Source organism: Chionomys nivalis, chromosome 21 (assembly GCF_950005125.1).
Source record: "Chionomys nivalis chromosome 21, mChiNiv1.1, whole genome shotgun sequence".
NCBI lineage: Eukaryota > Metazoa > Chordata > Mammalia > Rodentia > Cricetidae > Chionomys > Chionomys nivalis.
In genome coordinates, this window is record NC_080106.1 from 12,003,790 (window position 1) to 12,024,670 (window position 20,881).

At 52.1% G+C, this 20,881-nt stretch overlaps 1 protein-coding gene across 1 annotated transcript in view; it reads right to left on the reverse strand.

The window, feature by feature from the left end:
* Nucleotides 1-20,881, reverse strand: part of Cmip (c-Maf inducing protein) — a 193,675-nt gene that overhangs the window by 61,340 nt on the left and 111,454 nt on the right. Inside the window, exons 2-3 of the mRNA XM_057753570.1 lie at nucleotides 14,366-14,491; nucleotides 7,997-8,047 (exon numbers count right to left, since the gene is read on the reverse strand). Of these exons, the coding sequence (XP_057609553.1) occupies nucleotides 7,997-8,047; nucleotides 14,366-14,491 (177 nt within the window). The remainder of the gene's footprint in view (nucleotides 1-7,996; nucleotides 8,048-14,365; nucleotides 14,492-20,881) is intronic.

Below are 20,881 nucleotides of genomic sequence, written 5' to 3' on the forward strand. Positions count from 1 at the left end.
TGAGGTGAGGAGAATGATGTCTGTGAGATGTTTTCAAAGGAGCAGGCCGCTAGGCTGCCAGCATGAATAGCTTGTGGCAAAGATGCAGGCTCAAGAAGGGATACTCGATTTTCATTCATAGTTTTCTCCAATTTTAAAGGACCGCCACAGACCTAGGCAGGGTTCAGTTTGTTTTATTTTTTCCTAATTTTTTTATTCGAGAATTTCATACATGAGTATTGCATTTACATCACCCCCCACCAACTGCTACCATCTCTACCTTTATCCCCTCAAAACCATAACTTTAGTTAATACTGTTACACATACATATATAACCTATTATAAGAATAAACTTCATATACGTAACATAACCTATTGACTCTACTGGTCCTATGTAGATGTGTTTAGGTGACCACTGGGAATTGGATAATCTATCAGGGAGTTTGTCCCTCTTTCAGTAGCCACCAATTGCCTGTAGTTCTTCATCTAAAGGTGGGGCCTTGTAAGATTTCAGTACCATTATGCAGGTCTTGTTTAGGCAACTATACTGTTGAATTTTCGTGAGTCCAACGTCCCTGTCGTATCTAGATATATGCTATCTAACACATGGTCCTGGTCCTCTGGCTCTTACAATCTGTCCCCTCTACCAAAATGTTTCCTAAGTCTAGTGAAGATGACAATCAACTCTGTACACTCAACAGTTAAGATCTGTGTGCTTTGTTACATATGATCATAGTTCAAGTCTTAAAATCATAAAAAGTGTGAGCAGGTCCACAGCAAGCAGATATTCTTTTGAAGTTCTTTATCTTTTTTCAATATTCAAAAACAAACGGGGACTCTCATCCCCTCCTCCCAGAAGCAGTGGGTATCAACTACTCAGGAGAAAGAGTGGTCAGGTTCCATTCACAGCGACTATCTGGTGACCATTGCCCCACAGCCTGGCAACTAACTCCCACGCACCCGCAGTGGGAATGTGGGCACAAACACCAGAGTGTTCCTGCCTGTACCAGGCCTAACTGGACGTGTCCTGTCATCAGAGGATTAACAAGCTGAGCCACACCCACAGCAGAACAAACGTCACCCAGGACAAACAGAATACAGTGTCACCACACGACCAAGAACACGTCTAAGTCTCACAAACCCAATTTTCAGCCTACAAGCCCAAGGCACAAATGAGTCCATTCATAATAGTGAGTTCAAGCAGGCCAGACTAATAATAGATGCCTCTAGGTGTCTGGGCATTGGAGACCCACGGTAGGTCGGGTCCTCACACTTCATGTTCCCTGGGGAGAGTTCTCTGGGTCACCTCTTTTGATCTGTATGCTTCTCTCGAGGCTCCCGGGAAAAGCCATTCTAAAGGACAGAAGTGCCTGTACCAAGCCTCATCTGGGGTTGAGTACTGACTTACCTAGCACAGAATCCCCAGCTCTGGGGAGAGGTGAGAGGGTGGGGAAGTGGGGAGACTGTAGGCTCAGGGTGGGGTGCTGTCCCTCACCTCCATGCCTTCCACATAACCCTGCCAAATTCTGACGGAAGAAGCTGGAAGGAAGGGACAAAGCTAACTCAGAGGCCACCTGCCTAGGTTTGCGTCCCTGTCCCGCCTGTGTTAGGGGGGCACTGAATCTGTGCTCTTCAGCTCCTTCTTTGCGATGGGCCTCATTAAACCTTGGGGTCCCATGGCATCCCCCCAGCACGGTTCCCAACATCAGACAGTGGCTAAGTAATTGTTTTTCTTTTCTCTACCATACAGGAAGCCTGAGAGCATTGACTCTCCTCCCCAAGGCCACCCAACCTCTGCCACTTGTTAGTTTCAATCCCAGGAGCTCCTCTTGTTGTTAGTTACGGGGACCCCAGTGACTCTTTGAGGGGCCGCACTGAGGCTGGAAGACACCACAGACTAGTAGCCCTGGCCGCCGAAAGCCTCCACACTTGGGTCCTCCTAAGCCAGCCACCTTTGTTCTCTGAGACACCACAGGGCCTTCCAGCAACGCTGGAGTCTGGCGATTCTTACAGTTCAACTTTTACAAGGGTCCAGGAGCCGCTCTGACCCTTCTGGGAACGAATGCCAAGAGTTAACGTGGATAGGTGAGGCAGGCACGTAGCCGGGTTATAAAAGGACCAAGGCCCTGTCCGGCTTCTCCTTCCTTCTTAGCGGGCAGGACACATGCGAGTCACACCAGAGGGCTGATCCAGCAACTGGGAAGTGAGGGGCGGGGCCAGGTCCAGACACTAAGTAAATGGGAGTGGTGTGGTATATATAGGCAGGTGTGGGAGCTAGGCAGATGGCCAGGGACAGGTGACCAACCAGCCTTCACCCATAGCCCTCCACACATCTGTAAGGCCTGGAAGGACAGGCGAAGCTCTACACACACGGTACCGAGGACGGATCAGGGTCTGTGGGAGCTAACTTTCTGGGGAAGGAGGGAGATATTCTCACGTCCCTCCCCCTGGCTATTAGATTACTGAAAAAAAGGGGCCCCAAGCAATTAGAATTTCTCCTAGAATTCACGCTGAGAGAAAGAAAAGGCTGGAGTGGGCGGGGGGGTGGGGGGCAGTCAGAGGAGGAACATGGATCTCTCCAAGAGAATGCACACAGTTACGACAGCTCCTCCGACCACCTCACAGGCGAGTCTGGAGCAGAGACAATGAGGGGTCGAGGACTGATGGGGCTACCCCTCAACAAGGGCTGCTTAGTTGTGTGCCTCTATCGCTGAATCTCATATTGCTATCTTGAAGATGGACTTCGGGGGATGGGGTTACTGGGACTCCTTTCCGTTTCTCACTATTCTGTGTCTGTTTAAATGGAGTACAGACAGCGGTGGCTAACCTTAGATTGTTAGGCTGCCAGGGCCCAGGATCTGACCCTAATAATTCCAGTAACACCTATGGGGCACATATGTGTATGAGGGCATGAATGCATGCCCACATGTGTGTTCTGTATGTGGTGTCTGGAGCTATGTTCCAGGCCAGAGAAGCCTGGGTTCTGAAATCAAGTCAGGCTTTGTCCGAAGGCTACGTGACTGGAAGAACTCAGGTGTGATTTCTCAGCCCCACATCTGAAACAGGAACACGGGAGAAGCAGCTATGATGCTGAGCCCCAAGAGGCCTGCATGGGCTCCGTGCAGTGAGATCATTTGTGTTAGGTAGGGGGCGTCTGTCTGGATACCCCAGCAGAAGACCCACAGATCAGAGAGGAAGGAGAAGTCCACGCTACAACATAGGGTCCCAGAACTGGCCCTTCCCAGTGTGACATCCTAGCCAAGAAGAGACAGAGCCAGGGTGATAGTGCCACCCCTGTGCAGATCCCCAAGCTTCCCGTGCCAGGGATGCTCTGGCTTGGCCTTCAGCAAGGGGTTCAAGATAGGTGTCAAGACAGGGCTTTCTGTCATCCTGACCCGGTCCCCCAGCAATGGTGGCACAGGCCAGGCCTCCTCCTTGTGTGGAGTATAGGGTGGGCCCCCTGAACTCCTGATAGGGTGAGTAGCAAAGAGCCTATGTTGGGATCCTGATGGTGACTGTCCCTGACCAGGAGCTCCAAACACACACACACAGGCCAATCCTTACTGCATAGCAACCGCCCAATGTACTTCTAAGAAGCCATTTGTCCTCAGCAATGTCTTCACTCTCCTGGGCTCCAGCCCCTCTTCTGTAGGACAAGAGTGACAAAGGCTTCAAGGAACTACCCTGAGGCTCACAACAACAAACGTGTGTGAACACACAGGGTGCTGAGGAGCACTGGTGGCCCACACTGGGAAGAAGTCTTCGTGAGGATTTACTGGACTGCCAAGGAGTTAGAAGAGGTCTGGGGGGCGGGTGTGTCAGGGGAACTGGTTTCTACAGGCCCACTCCACTTCCCTCACAAACAACAGGGTCTATAATCTTCACAAAGATCCAGCAGGTGAGGGGCTCCTGACACCCCATTTCACAGAGAAGACAATCAAGGCATCAGTCAGTCTCCATTGACAATAAATGAATACAGTGGCTGCCCTCACACACTAAAGCACTTTCTCTTTCTCATCCTCCAAAGCACAGAGGAGGGACAGAGGTCTACCCAGCGGTGGCTGGGAGGCCATACCTTCCGGGGACTTGGGAAAGCCTGCCAGGGAGAAGTAGATAGCCATGACCATGCGTATACACTCATGTCACACACCCGGCCTGGCCCCTGCTCCCGGCCTGTTGTGTTTCACTGTGACCCACTTTCCCTTGAGGATACGATCATTGTGGGTTTCACGACTGCCGTGCAGCGGCTTCTGAACCGCATTAGGAGGTGAAGGCTGGGCTGCAGAGTACCAGTGGCGTAGATGAGGGTAAGGTACCCAGCTAGGGGTTCACCACCAGCCGTAGCTACTCCTCAAGGTATCCAGGCAGGCTTGCCCCTCACGGGTGTGTGTATTGGGGCCTCTCCTCTCCAGAGCCCAGGGAGAAAAACAGGCCAGTTTCTCAGTTTTGTAAGTACAGGCTGTGCCCTTCCAGCCTGGAACACAGCGGATGCCACACAACCTAGGCTGGCCCCTCATAGTGTTACACACATGCCCTGGTGCACACAGTGGGCCTGTCCTTGCACAGTAACATATATTAGGATGGGTCATTTTCTTTTGGGCCTTGAACACACCTTAGGCCTTTCTTCTTATGGCCCTGTACAATACAACAGGCCTGTTCCCTCATAGGGTTGAACAACAGGCCTGTCTCCTTACAGCCTTACACATGGATTGGCCTGACTCCCAGAGCTTTGTACACACATAGAATCTTATCTATCCTCTCAGTCTTTGTATACATAACAGGCTTGTCTCTGTACACGTGACAGGTTGTTCCCTCGAAGCCTCATGCACACGTAAGCTATCTCTGCAGACCCTGGCCTCTGAGGGCCTGGGCAGGAGCAAGGAGGAGGATCTGAGTCAGAACTGAGGCCTCATTAACTTTGTGTGACTGTTGATGTTTCAAACCCAAGGGAATTGGCCCCAAGAGCCTACCGCTTAAACCAAACAGGACAGCCTCCCCAGGGAGCCCTCAGGACCGCAGGCTGGGCTCCTGGGGATTTGGGTAGGGCAGAAGAGCTCTTTCCCATCCCATTCCTAGGACAGGAGGTGCATGTCCCCTACCCCATCATGAGACTCCAGGCTTCCCTAGGCTCCCCTGACCAAGGCAGCTGTGGGCAAGAGCAAAGCTCTTTCCAGGAAGAGGGAAGCAGAAGGGAGAAAGAAAGGACTCAGGGCTCATGGCCTCATGTCTCCTCAGAGCAACTGCTGGCTTGCGAGAATCTATCCAGGTAGAGAAAACAGTAGTGAAGGAACCTCTCAGCCAAGAGGGCCATGATGGCAGCAGGAAACACACAAGGAGATCCCAGTAGAGACCTCCTGACTATAAAAAAAAAAAAAAAAAAAAGGCAAAACTCCTACAAGGGGACCGCAGCATCCCTTGGCTGAGGAGCCCTGCCCTTCTGAGGGCCATACGCTGCCGTTGCAGCTAAGTCTTCTAAAGACCCAATTTTGCCCTCCCAAGGAAACACGTTGCCCTGGGCAAGTCTAGGCAAGTTAAACTGGGAGACACAGTATCTGAGCGGAGTGCGTCACGGTACGAAAACAGCACACTCTATCTATATATACTCCCTGTTGTAGGCCACAGGCAGGAAACTCACAAATTCAAACCGTAGCTGTGGAATCGCTAAATGTCCTAAATTCTGATGTTCTGTTGTCAGCTTTTCCTTGCTCTCTGTGTTAAAAAGGAAAAAAGAAACAAGTAAATAAAGCAGAGGAGAACTAACTCCACAGTGGCTGCCTTTACCCACGGAGGAAAAGAGCGGCTGGGCTGTCTCAGGAGCAGAGAGGGGGTCACATCCTGAACGGGCTGATGAGTCCAAACCTCAGGCTGTTTGACAGAGAGGGGGCAGAATGGACCCACGGGACTGGATTAAAGTTGCCATGTAACCATGGGCAAGCTGTCTGGCCACTCTGAGCTCTAGTTCCCGTACTGGCTGAATGACAGCAGAAGCCAGGCCCGACATGTTACGGCCTTTATGCGAACAAACACCCAGATCTGTTTGGATTGGGACAAGGAAAGGTAAGGGTTCGAATCCAGGCCTTCCAGCAGGCATTGCTAGGTGGAAGCATTCCCCCAAACAGCTTATGATTCTCTGTCACTCTGCAGGGACGGACAGCAAGTCTTAAACTCAAACCAGACCTCCAGGAGCCATCATTAAATCAAGCTGCCATACCTGGTGACCTCATACCCGAATCATGGGGGTCACCTAACCCAGGTAGCATCTCACACAAGCTTATACGGTGGGAAGGAGGGTCACCCACCTCCTGGGTGACAGAGCCCAGTGAGCCCAGTGCCATCCTCTAGTAACTCTGGCTTGGTTTCCCCAGGTATTTTTAAAGAAAGTTCTTTTTTTAAAAAAAGAAAAAAAGATTTATTTATTTATTTTGTACACAGTGTTCAGCCTCCATGCCTCCAGGCCAGAAGAGGGCACCAGATTTCATTACAGATGGTTGTGAGCCATCATGTGGTTGCTGGGAATTGAACTCAGGACCTCCGAAAGAGCAGTCAGTGCTCTTAACCTCTGAGTCATCTCTCCAGCCTTAAAGAAAGTTTTCCTTGACTGAATTTAGGGATTATAAAAATGCTAGACACCATGAGAATGGAGGTTCAGGTCCTTCGAGAACTGCTGAAAACCCAAGGGCATCCTCCCCAGTTCTCTGGATTCGCTTTGTAAACCCCACACATAATCCTAGGTTAGAATGCTGAGATAATCTTTCCGCCAAAACCTCTTAAACTTTCATTTCCTTGTAAGCCTCAACCTGGAGGCAATCCTCCTGCCTCAGACTCCAAAGTCCTAGAAACATAGACATGTGTCACTAAGCGTGAAATTCCACTGTACGCCTCTTATCTTGGTTTCCTCTTGAAACTTCAGAAGCACAGCCAAAGAGGCGTACCTGGCATGCAGGTAGAGGAAACATTCACCTCAACAGGCTGGCAATGAGTCAGGACCCTTCACCCTCCTTATCCCTTGCAGACTGAGCCCCCCTTTCCACAACTAAGTCTGGCACAGACAGGAATGAACGTCACAGGGGCATGCCACCAGTGATATGGAGAGCAGGAACCTTGCCCAGCTGTCAGTACACAGTAGGAGCTCAATAAGTGCAGCCTCACACTAACGATTCATGCTTAGCTCAGACTTGGCACCAGGAGCGTAGAGCAAGAAGATGGACAGGTTAACAGGGGAGGAGATGAAGATCTCTCAGGGACAGTCACGTGATTTTCTGGGCACTCCTTCAGCTTAGTGCATGCTGCCAGCTTCCAAGATCCTCTACGCCACTATGAAGACACCCCGTGACATGATCCACACCTACAATGGTGGGTTCTGAACCACAGCTTAGAAGGCAGGGGAGGGAGACAAGAGACATTCGAGAATGCACTACCCATGCCCTGTGACCCGACTCCATCACCTGGGCCACTGAACACAACAGAACTGGATCCTGGCGGGGATGATGGTGGTGGTCCAGGCCTAAGAAGTGACAGCAGGTGCCTGTCCTCTCCAAGTGTCAGAAGCTTGAAACTTCACAGAGTGAGAAGGGAGTAAGTGAAGCTGGGAAGCCAGCCCACCAAAAGGAGCAAAGATGGTGAACAAGAGACGGGGTTTTTCAACCTCTGCTGAACTCCCGCTCCATGCAGCTTCCAAAACTTCTTGCTCAAAGAACATTCTGGAACCCAGAGTGCAACCTCCCTGAACCCCAGGTTTGCCCTCCCTCTGATGAAAGCAGATCTAGGACCCTCCTTGAAACAAGGGACCAGCTAGAAGGTTCTAAGCTGAGCAGCCACCACCAAGGACCTGCTTCTATCACAAGACACACAGAACTTGGGGAGGCCGCAGAAACTCCCAGCAGCAGCAGAGACCCCTCACTGAGCCACCCACGAGGCAATGTTCCCCCCCTTCAGGCCTGTGTCCTGCCCGGCTCTCAGCCATCACTCTCTAAGCCCCAAGGAGCCTCTGCAAATCGGAAGCAGTGCCCCGACTTACCTTCCACTGCAGAGAATGGAACCACTGATCTCGCAGGTAGCTGTTGGCAGCCTGTAACAACAAGGACGGAAGAATGATAGGTCATTTTCTAGAATGTCTCAGACCATCTTACTGGCCCCCACATAAGCCCCTAACCACTGCCATTTGCCATGAGGCTGTGGCTTGCCTCCTGAAAAATTGTGTACTGACCCTCAAGAGTAAAATCAGAACAGAAGACATGGCTGCCAGTATGGCATAGTTTGGCTGGGTACAATAGTCTCCACCCTGCTGGCTGGAACACTTTCCCTGTGCTTATACATATTGGACCTTGGATGGCGAGAACTGGCCAAAGGCGAGGGAGCTGAGTGATTGGTTGCCTCTGTTCTGCCAGGACTGTCCAGGAACCTGGCCTGTCACACCTGGGATTCTCTCAACATTCCCCACAATGGGCTTCCAACACCTTGCACGTATGTACCAGAGCTGAGCCTCGGAAAGACCCAGGTCCAGGTCGCAACTCTGATCACATCCTAGGTGTGAGCAAGACATCCAATGATGACACAGGGCCTCCAGAGGCCTGTGAAGAGAAGCACCCCCACTCACAGCCTGGAGCTCACCTGCATCCCCAGCTCTGGTCAGCACTGGCTCAGTATCTGGTCTCCTGACAATGGGCCACGGGGTGTACAACAGCAGAATGGAGCAAGCACCTTGCAGAGGCTCCACAAAGGTTCTCCCTTTAGCCCTGGCCACTGTGTGTGTTGATTTCTCTGGTGTTAATAATGTCCACAGTTAGCTCTACCAAGGAGACTCGCCGCTCTCATGAACAAGTGTAAACCAGGATGGGCCAGCTCCAGCACAGCCCCGGTCCACAGCCTTGTCTATGCTTTCAACATATCACAGTGGAGAAGAAAAATGATGTGGGAAGGGCACCCTCCAAAAAACACATACACACTAATCACCTGTGGTGCTGCTATCCTGTGGGGGTAGAGAGTCCACAGATGGTACATCAAGGCTCTCGTGACAGGGAGATCACCCTGGACTGTGTAGTGGCTCCGTGGGAGGGAGGCAGAAGGGCCTATCACAGTGAAGCAGGGAGACGATCAAGGTCACAGACTCCAAGGAGCACCCAGAAGCTAGGAAAGGAGAGGAGACAGACTCTCTCCTGGACCTCAGAAGCAGAGCCCTGGCCACACCCTGATGCTGGCATGTGGCACCTGGGATCCCAACAGGCAACTTCGGAAGATCCAACTGATCTTGGGATGAGAGTCAAGCCCAACCTACTCTGAGCTCCACTGTTACCTTTCTGATATGGACCTGGGGCCGAGATGTCACATGCGGCCCACAGTCTCGTTCCTAGCTCCTTTCCTTCCCACACACAGGACAAGTGCACACAGCTGAGGGACTTGGCCGTGAGTGTGAGCTGGTGTGATGTGAAAGGGCACAAGCTTTGCTCTTAAGAGCCAGTGCGTGGCTTGGCCCTGTTTCCTCCCATGCAGTAGCAGCCGAAGTATCTCAAATGTCTGCTCCAGAACAGAGGCCCAGATGAGGTAGGTAAGTAGACAGATGGGTAAGTGGATGGATGGATGGATGGATGGATGGATGGATGGATGGATGGATGGATGGGTGGATGGGTGGATGGGTGGATGGGTGGATGGGTGGATGGGTGGATGGGTGGATGGGTGGATGGGTGGATGGGTGGATGGGTGGATGGGTGGATGGGTGGATGGGTGGATGGGTGGGTGGGTGGGTGGGTGGATGGACGAATGGGCAGACGAACGGATGGATGGATGGACGGACGGACGGATGTGTATGTGGACGGATGGATGGACAGATGGACGGATGGATGGATGTGTATGTGAAAGGATGGATGGACGGATGGACAGATGGATGTGTATGTGGATGGATGGATGGATGGATGGATGGATGGATGGATGGATGGATAGATGAGGTAGCTTTGTTGACAGATGTAAGCAGACAGGTACATTCACAGATGGATGGATGCACAGGCATAGGAGAGGAAAAAAGAGAGAGGCAAACCTTAGGATTGGTGAAGCATCCATATACCCATTTCACGGAACTTCAAAGAACCCTTCTGCTCTGACACCCTCTTCACCACCATGCTTTTGCCGGGTCTCCCAAAACAAGCATGGTGGTATGTCCCTGGACACCTGTGTATCAGGTTTGGACTATCTCGACTCCGTGGTAACCAAGGAGACAAGTACTATGGTCCAGTTACAGGTAAAGAAATGAGGTTCTGAAGTTTCCCACTGCTCAGGGCACTTGGCCAGTGGAGCAGACTTGGATCACATCTCAGGCCCATCTCCCTCCTAGCCTGCTTGCCCCAATACCCCCTAGGGAACAGGCAAACTGTATGTACCTGGCTCTTGTGGGTGTGGGCTGTGGCTCTGGGAGATGCTTGATAGTCAATGAAAAACATGGCACCTATGCCCAGTACCAAGTAGCTACCATGGAAAGCAGAGTGGGCCAGGCAGTGTATGAAAAAGGTGAGCTTTCTTTCAGTAGAGGATTCCAGGAGACATTCTGGAGGCACACAAGAAGCTTCTGGCAGTGGCAACTTGGCCTGGCTGCGCTGCAGCCAGAAGGAGTGTCTGTCTATGAAGTTCCCTTGTAGCCAGGGTGGCAGCAGAAGAGGGTCAGGACAAGCCATATCCCAGGGAACACTGGGCACAGCGAGGGAGGGCCTGGAGGGTGACTTGGGAGGAGAAGCCTCAGGAACCCCAGAGGGAGCTCACAGCCCACCTTGCCCCCATGGCCCCAGGCTTGCTCTGGTGGCTCTCTGCCGGTGACTGGTGATAACCTTCCCACAGGGCTGGCTCCAGGGAAGCCTGCCCAACTTCCTCCGCAGAGGCTGCCAAGTTCTAGTTCATTGTTGCATTGTCCGCGAGGTGAGAAAAACAGTCCGGAGCCTGCAGGGACTGTTCCCAAGTTCAGTTTCCTGGCCCAATCTCCAGGAAAACCAGCAAAGAGCAGCCGGGAAGGCTCTCTCCCTCTCTCTCCCTCTCTCTCCGTCACTTGCAGTAACAGAGGAACCCATTCTGTCCCAATTCCTGCCAGCTACTGGTGTGTATGGTAAACAGCTGTCCATCTCCCATGGGGTTTTTGAGATTGGCAATGGGGGGGGGTCACCGCTGGAAAGAGGGGTCCACTTGCCCTCCTGACACAAGCCACCTTGGGCGCGGTCTACTCTTCCTACAGGCGGACCCTCTGCTTCAAGGATATCAGCACTTCGTGGTTCCTTGGAGCTCAGACTGTACCAGAAGCCACCAGCAATGTGGCCCACATAGGACATACACAGTGTAGGTGCTTAGGAGTTGGCCTCCTCACAATGGTGTTGACAAGAGGGTGGTAAGAGAGAAATAAGATTAGCAAGCTTCTGCTGTTGCCGGAGCCTCTAACACAGACTTAGGAAGCTCACACAGAAATCACCAAGAGTCCAGGAGCACTGACTGGCCCCCATGCTGGCCACTGGTGCCTTGTCGACTGCACCTGCAGGAGGACTGCACGGTGATACACCTAAGCGATGTGTGGAAAGGCTTACTCAGCCTTCCTGGAACCCCCAGCTCAGGTCCCAGGGGCTGGACTTCCAGGAAGACAGACTATCGATCTAAGAAAGCCAAATGGGAAAGGAGATCCCCATGAGGACACTGGGATGGGAGGGTGATAAAGAGGAAGAGAGAGATGCCCTGAGGCTGAGGAGACTTTAGAGAAAAAGAAACAGAGAAAGCTGGAGAGGGAGGGAGGAAGAGAAGAGCAGAGAGAAAGGCAGACAAAGAAACAGAAGGGAGACAAGGGTGGAGAGACAGAAAGACAGACACAGAGACAGAAGATGATGGGGGAGGGAGACGGAGGGCTAGACAGCACAGATACAGCAGAGCCCTGGCACTTGGCATGGCTCGGCACCGAGAAAGAGCAATTCCCAATCAATAGCATCAACTAAACCCAAGATCACGCCACCGCAGGGGCTGGTGGCTGCAGTGTTCATGATCAGCTCAAAACCCTCCAGGGCCATCACACAGACAGACCCTTCAGCATACCTGGCTGCTTCCCAGGTCCCTTCCCACCCTGGGGTAAAGAAGACATAGTACTCAATCACTTGAGGTTGCTCTTGGTGACAACACCTGGGCTCTGGGTCCTAATACAGCATATCATTCAAGAATGAAGACTAAGCCAAGGCCCCAACATCAGTCACACACAGCATGTGGACCAAAATGCCCAGCAAAGGCCCTAACCGGCACCTCAGTCATCCCCCTAGGCACAAGTTGGCCACGCTAGTCTGCCTCCCTTGGCCTGACAGAGATGCAAGCAGGAAAGAGACCCACGGGTGGGCAGGGGCAGGGCTACACCCACCTAGCTCTCTGAAGGGAGACTGCACTGCTTCCCTGAGTTGGTAGCTGCTGCGGCCTCCTCGCCTCTCTTCTCCTTCTTCCCTCCTCTGCTGCTCCTGCCTCTGACTGAACAGCCACCAAGCAGGGGCGGCAAGCGTGGAGGACGCTGGGGCAGCCTGGTTTGTCAGCCACAGGGGGAGCTCTGACGTGTAGCTCAGCCCACTGCAGCCTGGGATAGAGTCATCACTGCTGCCAGCCAGGGCCATGTCCAGGTTAAAGGGACATGCCCACAGCCTTGCTCCTCCGACCCAGGGTGATGTTCTAGCCTTCCTTGGGGGCGGGGAAAAGGCTGCCCTCTCTAGTCTCAGAAACAAAAGGCTCTCCTCCCCGTGAGTAGGGACCACCATCAACAGAGAAACCAGAGCTTCCTGACTATTTCACACACCCAGCCTTCTTTCACACAGCCCCTTAGCTTCTAATCTGTCTAGTGTCTCCTCTGTCCTGTAAGAGCTTCTTACTGCTCCCTCGTGCCCTCAGGATATATAGTGGGAATTTGACAAGACCGTAACATCTAGACACGGTCACAGGTATCAGCTCCACTCTCCGCTGCAACAGAGAGCTACCTCCCCACACTTAATACTAGATGTGCCCCCCAAGGGGCACCCTACTCATATACCCCTGTACCCCACGCAATGCATCCCTGGGGGCCCATCTGTCTCCCGGGGACTCAGTGAGTCACCATCCCCACCCCCCGGTCCTCTGGGACATGCCTGTGTCTGAGTCGCATTTCAGTAATCATGTGTTTATGGCTTGGTCTCCCCAGAGGCTGACAGTGAGGGTGAGGATGGGGCTTGCAGGGCCCAGGCTTGAAGCTGCATAATTCAGCAGTAAAAACATTCCAGAAGACTGTCCTGCTGTCCTTCAGGGTCCTCCCTGTCTCAGTCTCCTTTTCTGCTCATGGGGTCACCCACCCCTACTGGGCCCAGCATTGCCCAACCTCGCATGGACCCAGTACTACAGACATCAGCTGGGCAATGGACAAGAGAAACAGAAGAGGCCAAAGGAGGCATGGAAGTGGCTGAGTATGTGTCGTCTCCCCCCCCCACTAAAAAAAGGGGTCAAAGGGGGCATTGGGGAGCTCTGCTGGCCAGAGGGAAAATGACAAGGAATGGGGGGCTAAATTTGAAAATGGGCTACGGTAGGCATGGCTTCTGACATCGTCCAAGAGAAAGCAGCAAGGATAAGGACATGTCACACAATGTCCCTTGCGCTCTGCTGTGGCAACTGGCTTCTAGTTGCTACTTCTCCTTTCCAGGGTGCCTACCTCTCCTGCCTCTTGGCGATACCAGAAGGGCCATCAGCTGCCATGGCCGAAAGTGGACAGGGAGCCAGAGCAGAGTGCACTCACAAGGAATTAGATAGTGTAAGCAGTGCCTTAGCGTGGTCACCCTTTCTCACCACACACTAACAATGTACCTCACCATGATGCCAACAGAGAGGGGGGGCAAAGCCTAAGTGCTGATGACGTCACCCATCCACTGGATGCAGCTGTTCTTGCAGTTCTCTCCTGGACCTCTCAGCGATCTACTTAGTAGCATGACAGTCCTATAAAGCTTGTGTCATTTCCAACCGATGTCCTCACGGACACAAAAGAATCAGTATGCCCATTGTAAAAAAACAAAAAACAAAAACAAACAAACAAACAAACCGCCACCATAACAAAAAACCTAAACCAACAAAATCATATACAGGCCACACCCTCACTTGAGTCCAGCAAAGAGAAGATTCATAACAAGGTGCTCCTCACAACTTTTAAGGCCTGACAACTGCGAAATGGAAACAAGAGAATTCATTTCCCGGGCTCAGAAAAACTAGCAAGCTCCTAGACAGTGGGCATGTAGCAGGTGCTTCATCCATGTACAGCCCTCCTCCTGCCCTCCTGAGAGCCCTTCTTTATACCTTCCTGATGGTCTGTTTTGACAAAAGCGACCATCTACAGAGGGAGCGGGTGGGGGGGAATATGCTCGCTCATGTTTACGCATCTTACCTGCAGCAGGACGGTCCCCCCAGGGATCGTGAGCTGTAAACAGTACTTCGGGGCGTTCTCCCAGGACAGCGGCTGAACATCTTCAATGGCGCTGTAGGAGACCGAGTTTTCCATGTACCCGGACGGCTGGAGCAAAGAGAGAAGAGAGAAACATGCCCGGGTTACAAGAGCTGGCACAGCCTCCATCTCAGAAGCCAATGCTGCTGTGAGCATTGAACAGACGATGTGAGCACAGAAATGCAGCTAATCTAGGACCAAAGGAAGGGCAAAGTTCTCGGCTGTCAGCATCCTATTGTGCAAAAGGGCTGTAACAGAAACTCATTCTACATCTAGGGTGCAAAATAAAGAGGCAAGGGAACCCTGAGGGCAAGGGTGAAGGGTCATCCCCTGGTGACCACACGGCCCAGCTAGACTCTCAACATCCCTCCCCAGCACAGCATCCTCCAATGGCTCCTATGACCATGGGTCACTCCCCACTGCAGCCCACGGAAGGGACCTCTAACCCATCCTGCTCCTTCCTCACACCTCCAAAGTCCACAGAGAGTATGCTGTCTTTCTCGGGATCTGGTTCAATAGCACATGTTGGGAAAATGTTAAAAAAGGCAGCCACGGCCAAGGGTTGGGAGAAGGCAACAGAAGCCTAAAGTTATTCACAATGCTCTCTAAGAGAGTCCCACTCTCTCAGAGAAGCATGGGGTGTGGGCTGGCCCGAGACAACAACACAGGGTCTTCCACCTCCAAGATGTCAGAGCTCAGGAGAATCAGAAGAAAACCAAGCAAAGACTAATAGCAGCCTCCCCCATACCCTTGCCTATGCACACAGTGCTGTAGGAACCCCATGAGTAGTTTTAGGGAGGAGGTATCAGGGCCATCCGTAGAGCACAAAGGACTTGTGACCTTCCCATGGCCACTGTAATACACTGAAACAGGAAGGTGCGATTTCAAGTCCATGTCCCAGTTGAGTATTTTACCACAGACACTTTAGATCTCTGATCATTGCTTCTCTTCCCATTGACGCATAGTGGACATGGGAAGAGCTGATGGCTAAATTGCCTCAGTTTTCCTGGTACGGGTGGTCAACGGTTTTGAAATAACTGACGAGCTTAGGTTGGTCAACAGATACCCACCAAGCTTCTAGTATATTCTGAGGGTCGTGCTAGGTAGGTAGCACAAGCCTGGAGTTCAGCGGGGTGGACAGACAACAAACGAAAGACATCCAAGAGTAACCTGGGACTGGGGAGAGTTGAATGGGGGAACCAAAGTGGGGCTTAGTGATAGGGGCAGAGAGGAGAGGTCACTGCATAAACTCGAGGCCAACACAAAGGCCCAGGGGCAGGAAAAGCAAGAGGACTGAGGTAGAGGGCTAGGCATGGCTCAGGTGGCAACGGTCCACTTCGAGAGGAGCTTATAGGTCCATCCGGGGTCTTGGGACCACATCCCCAAGGGGAAGGTGCTACAGGAAAATCTGATAGTATCCCTAAAGCCAACAGGAATACGGAGGTGGGAGGTAGCTCGCCCCAGCCTTTCAGGCCAGTGCACTGCCCTTCAGCAAGGCCTGCAGACCACGGTACGTCTTGCCAGTGTGTGGAGTAAGTACCCTTTCTTGCCCTGTACATCAGAATCACTTCCTGTCCCCCTTGGCACTGGCCCAGCGACATGGCCCAGTGTTTCAATAACACAGCTCAGCCCTGCCCCTCGCTGGGGGAGACATTTAATTTCAAATATTTACTGTGTTTACTGATGACAGTCCCATCTCCCAGCCGGCTGTTATGTACAACAGGGACATGAGCCTTTGCCATTCTGTTCAGCAAGCCTAATTCTCGGGACGGCTGTCACTTTAACAAATGAGGTGCCAGCCCACAACACACCTGGGAAAGTGGGCCTTCATTATTAAGTTAAAGGCCCTCTTTAGGAAACACTGGCAGCCGTCCAGCCCTTTCCCTTCCAAAAGGCTAGTGAGCCCAACTGCCCTCGGTATCCACAGAAGCCAGAGGAGCAGGGCTGCAGGGCTGGCCACAAAGACGCAGAGTCCAAGATGCCTGTCCCTCAGTTCACCATGGGAGATCTGCCACTGTGTCAAAGGGCATGGCAGGATCACAAAGGACCTGGACCACCCAGACTCACAGCAGCAGAAAAACCCTACAGGCTTTGCTCTCCAAAAGCCTCCGCCAAGCTATGGCCCTAGCGCCTTCAGACGGACACAGCCGGCGTTCCCCCTGTGCAGACCACCTCCGTACCTGGAGGCTGCTGCAGGGCCACTTCCACTTGGCGACCTGGCCAGGCTGTCCAAAAGCAGCTTGGAGCAGAAGCCGCGAGCGAAGTTTTCTGGGAAAAGGCTGGGTATAAATAAGCACCCGTTGTTTTGAAAAAAACCAGATTGATCACTCTTCCATGGACTGCCTCAGCGCTTGGCCCCAAGCCGTCTTCAGAGACATTAAGCCCTACGTTTTTTGAGTTCCTTACAGTGTGTCATTAAGACAGTTACTGCACCTCTCTGAACCTGGCTCCTCTGGTGGTAATTTAATAAATAGGATGGCAGAGACTATTTCAGGGGACCTAATTTGCCAAGGACTTACTTAGCTCAGCGTCTGGAACCTACTGGAGAGATCAATAAGATAGCTATACTTTACCTCTGGCATACCCGTCCCTAAATCCCCAAATGCAACTGAAGACCGTTCCTCAAGATGCTTGCCTAAGCCGGACATGCTGGGGCTCACCTGTCACCCCAACATTCAAAAGGTGGCAGCAGGGAGACTGAGAACGTGAGGCTAGCATGGGCTATCTAGTAAACTTGGGTGCCCGGCACTCGCTGAAGGAAGACAAGGAATACCTAAGCAAGTGTCCCAGCCAGAAGGCAGGATGAAAGACACTGTCACGGAATCTGGGAACACAAAGGGGTCACTGGGCGAAACCTAAGATGACTGAACAGGTCCTGGACCTCAACATTAACACAGAAGTATTGGGTCCTCGAGTCAGGGCCCCACTTGTCCATGGGTGTGGATCACTAAGGAGAGGCAGAGGTGGCACAAGGGACAGTGTTTTCATCTCTACTTTCCTCTACATCCAGGGTTTCTCTGTGGTCACTGTATGTCAAGCTACACTGATGACAGTCTCTGCCCAGGGGGTCCTCACTGAGGCAGGAAATTTGAGGTTTGCAGTGCAAACAGGACACGCGGGAGATGTGCCACACCGCTGAGACAACGTTACCCACAGCAATGGTGACACGGTGGCCAGAGTCAACAGCACACAGGAGGTGAACCAGAAAGGAGAGCTGAGTCTTCCAAGGGAAACCAGGAAAGGCAGCCCTAGGCACAGAGATCACAGGCTTTCCAGAGTCAAGCCCACAGGGCAATGTTCCTGTCGCAGGGTACCCTAGAATCCCCAGAACTCCAGGGATGGAATCAGATGGGTGGCTATCACATCCTGGGACTGTACGGAAGCAGATGGGAACCTCCAGGCTGCAGGGGTGGGCAGGGCTGATGGGAGGCAGGGTACACTTGCTGGAGTGACTGACACCAGCTCTCCCCAAGAGGCTGTTCCTCCTGCTGGTTTCATCCACCAGCACTCAGGATCTGTGCGCTAATGGGTAGATGTCACTCTTTGGAAGTGACAACTCACACTTGACTAACAAATGCAGCGTGGGAAGGTGAGGGACGGAATCTAAGCATCTGGATAAAATTAAATCAAGAGCACTCGGGAACGGAGCCTGAAGGCACAAGCCCATAAAACCAGTTGAGTCTGGAGACATAGGCAAAAAGATCACAAAATTCAAGGGTGGCTAGGACTACAGAGAGAGCTCAGGGCTAGCCGAGGCAGATGAGATGGTCAGAAAATAAAAAGGGCCCAGGATGCAGTTCAGTGGAGAATGCTTGACTAGCATGTGTGAGGCACTAGGTTCAATTCCCAATCTCTCTCTCTCTCTCTCTCCCCCTCCCTCCCTCCCTCTCCCTCCCTCTCCCTCCCTCCCTCCCTCTCTCTCTCACACACACACACATTTACTAATATTTCAGTATATTTCTTTCACTTTAATTTTTACTACGTGTATATAATTCTGTATCTATGTATGTGTGGTGTGTGCCATGTGTACGTATACAAAGGCCAGAAGACACCAGGTGTCCTGCAATAAAGCTATTACTTTCTGCTTACCGCCTTGAACCGGGTGGGGGTGATGGAGGAGGGTCATCTTTCTATCTGTTGTTTCATTGGTTAATTAATAAAGAAAACCGCTTGGCCTTTGATAGGCCAGCCCTTAGGTGGGTGGAGTAGACAGAACAGAATTCTGGGAGAAAGAAAGCCGCCGAGTCAGGCAGTCGCCATGATTCTCCCACTCCAGACAGACGCAGGTTAAGATCTTTCCTGGTAAGCCAGCTCGTGGTGCTACATACATTATTAGAAATGGGTTAAAGCAAGATGAGAGAATTAGCCAAAAGAGGCTAGAACTAATGGGCCAGGCAGTGTTTAAAAGAATACAGTTTCTGTGTAATTATTTCTGGTAAAGCTAGCCAGTAGCTGGGAGCTGAGCGGTGGGACGCAGCCCGCCATTCTTACTACATGGGGCGGGGGTGGGGGGGTCCTCACTCAACCTGAAGCTGGCCTGCTTTGGCCTAGACTCATTTGGCTCCTATGGGGATCCCTCTGTCAATTCTGAGACACTAGAGTCACAGGTGTGCATTGCCATGCTTGGCTTTACCATGATGCTGGGATTCCAAGCTCAGGTCCTCGTGCTCGAGAAACAAGGGCTCTTACCCACTGAACCACCCTGCAGCTTCTCCCGATTATTAGTAAACATAATTTGTATTGCTCTTTGTTTATCTACTGTGCACAAATGTACACACACAGAGACACCACAGTTTATATGTGGCAATCAGAGGACAACTTGTGGGAGTCACTTCTCTCCTTCCACCCAGGGATCAACCTCAGGTCATCAAGCTTGCCGCCTTTACGTCACGCTTGCCACCTTTGCCCACTGAGTCATTTTGCCGGCCCCAAACAACTTTTCGCTGAGACCCGAACAAAGATTTCGCTTGTGCTGTACCTATGGGCATCTGCTTCGAGTTTCTCTCCGCTCCCGCCCTTTCTGCCATGGACAGAACCGCCGCCATTCTGTTTTACATGAGCAATAAACAACTCTGAAGTGAACATCCCTGCGAAGCCTGTTTTTCTAGCCTATATTTAGGATTATTTCTTTAGGCCGGATTCCCAGAAATGGAATTACTGGGACAAAGGGTGAGCGCATGTTTTCCACTGTTGCCAAATTACTCTCATTAGAGAGATATTAAGGAGTCTTGGGAGCCCTGGTCAGGGATGAGGGACCCATGACCTTGACTGCTGGCTGTCTCGCTGCTACTCTCGGTCACATTCTAACCAGGTGGGTTTGGCACTAGAGTTTCTGAACTGAACACCATGCTGGGTCATCACGTGCTGGGTGCTGAGGGCACGGACATTCATCACCCAGGGTCCTGGTTCTTGGGGTGTAGCCTTCCGGGACACTGCGAGTTGGGCATTAGGGACACTGCCCTCTCATGGGAGGTGGAGACAAATCTCTTGAGTTGTAGCTGAGCTGTTTTCCTCTGCTATGGGACAAATATGGCTAGTTTGAGAGGGCCCTTTGCTTCCCAGACAATGAAGAAAACTGCCCTGTAGGATTCTGGGATAAGCCTGGCTCAAAAGCCTCCCAAGTTAGCTGGAGCCGCCTCACCGGGGTTCCCTGTCCACTCCCCCAAACCTTCAGAACTAATGTTTACATCAGCTGTTTCCTCAGACTTCTCACCTAGTGGGGTGCTCAGAAATGGGGTGACCACCTAACAGCCTTCACCATCCTGCCTTTCAGAGATCAGTTCTGCCAACCCCAGCCTATTGCTGGTTTCCATGGTGATTAAAAGAGCGTGACTCATGAGTTTCCAGCCCCCAGGACGAGGCTCCAGGCTGACTCAAGACATAAATCCTAATGGGGTGGGGGCTCCCGCACCCCAAAAGGAAAAGCCTATCTGGAAACTCCCTCTATTCAGCCACTCCAGACTGGAGCCGCTAAATGCTGGAGAAGTCTCATCCTGGTCTGAGTTGTGAGCGGAGGACTGGCTGTCACTCTGGCAGGCGGCTGAGTGGAAGCTATCTGAGTCATCACTCGGGGGAGGCCAAGATGTGGAGCAGGGTCCAATGGCGCCACCATACTGGCAGCAGGAAGCTTTGCTCTGGTCCCTAGAAGCAATGTCATGTGGCATGACAGGTAGCCCCTTCCAGCCCAGGTGGCCAGGCAACACTGATAAGATCAAGGACAGTATTGCATCTGTGTCCTCAATGGTGGTTTTGTCAACTGGCTAAGTATAGAAGACCGGGCCTCAGTCTCCACCAAAACTGGAGGGAAGCACACGGTGTTCAGTTAACCATGAGCCTCTGGGACGCAGGGGCACCTATGATGCCAAGAAGCCAACACCTTGTAGGGAACCTCACAACCATTAATGCTGCCTGCCACTTGCTGCCCCAGCCCCCATTACCACCCATCACATTCTGCCAGTA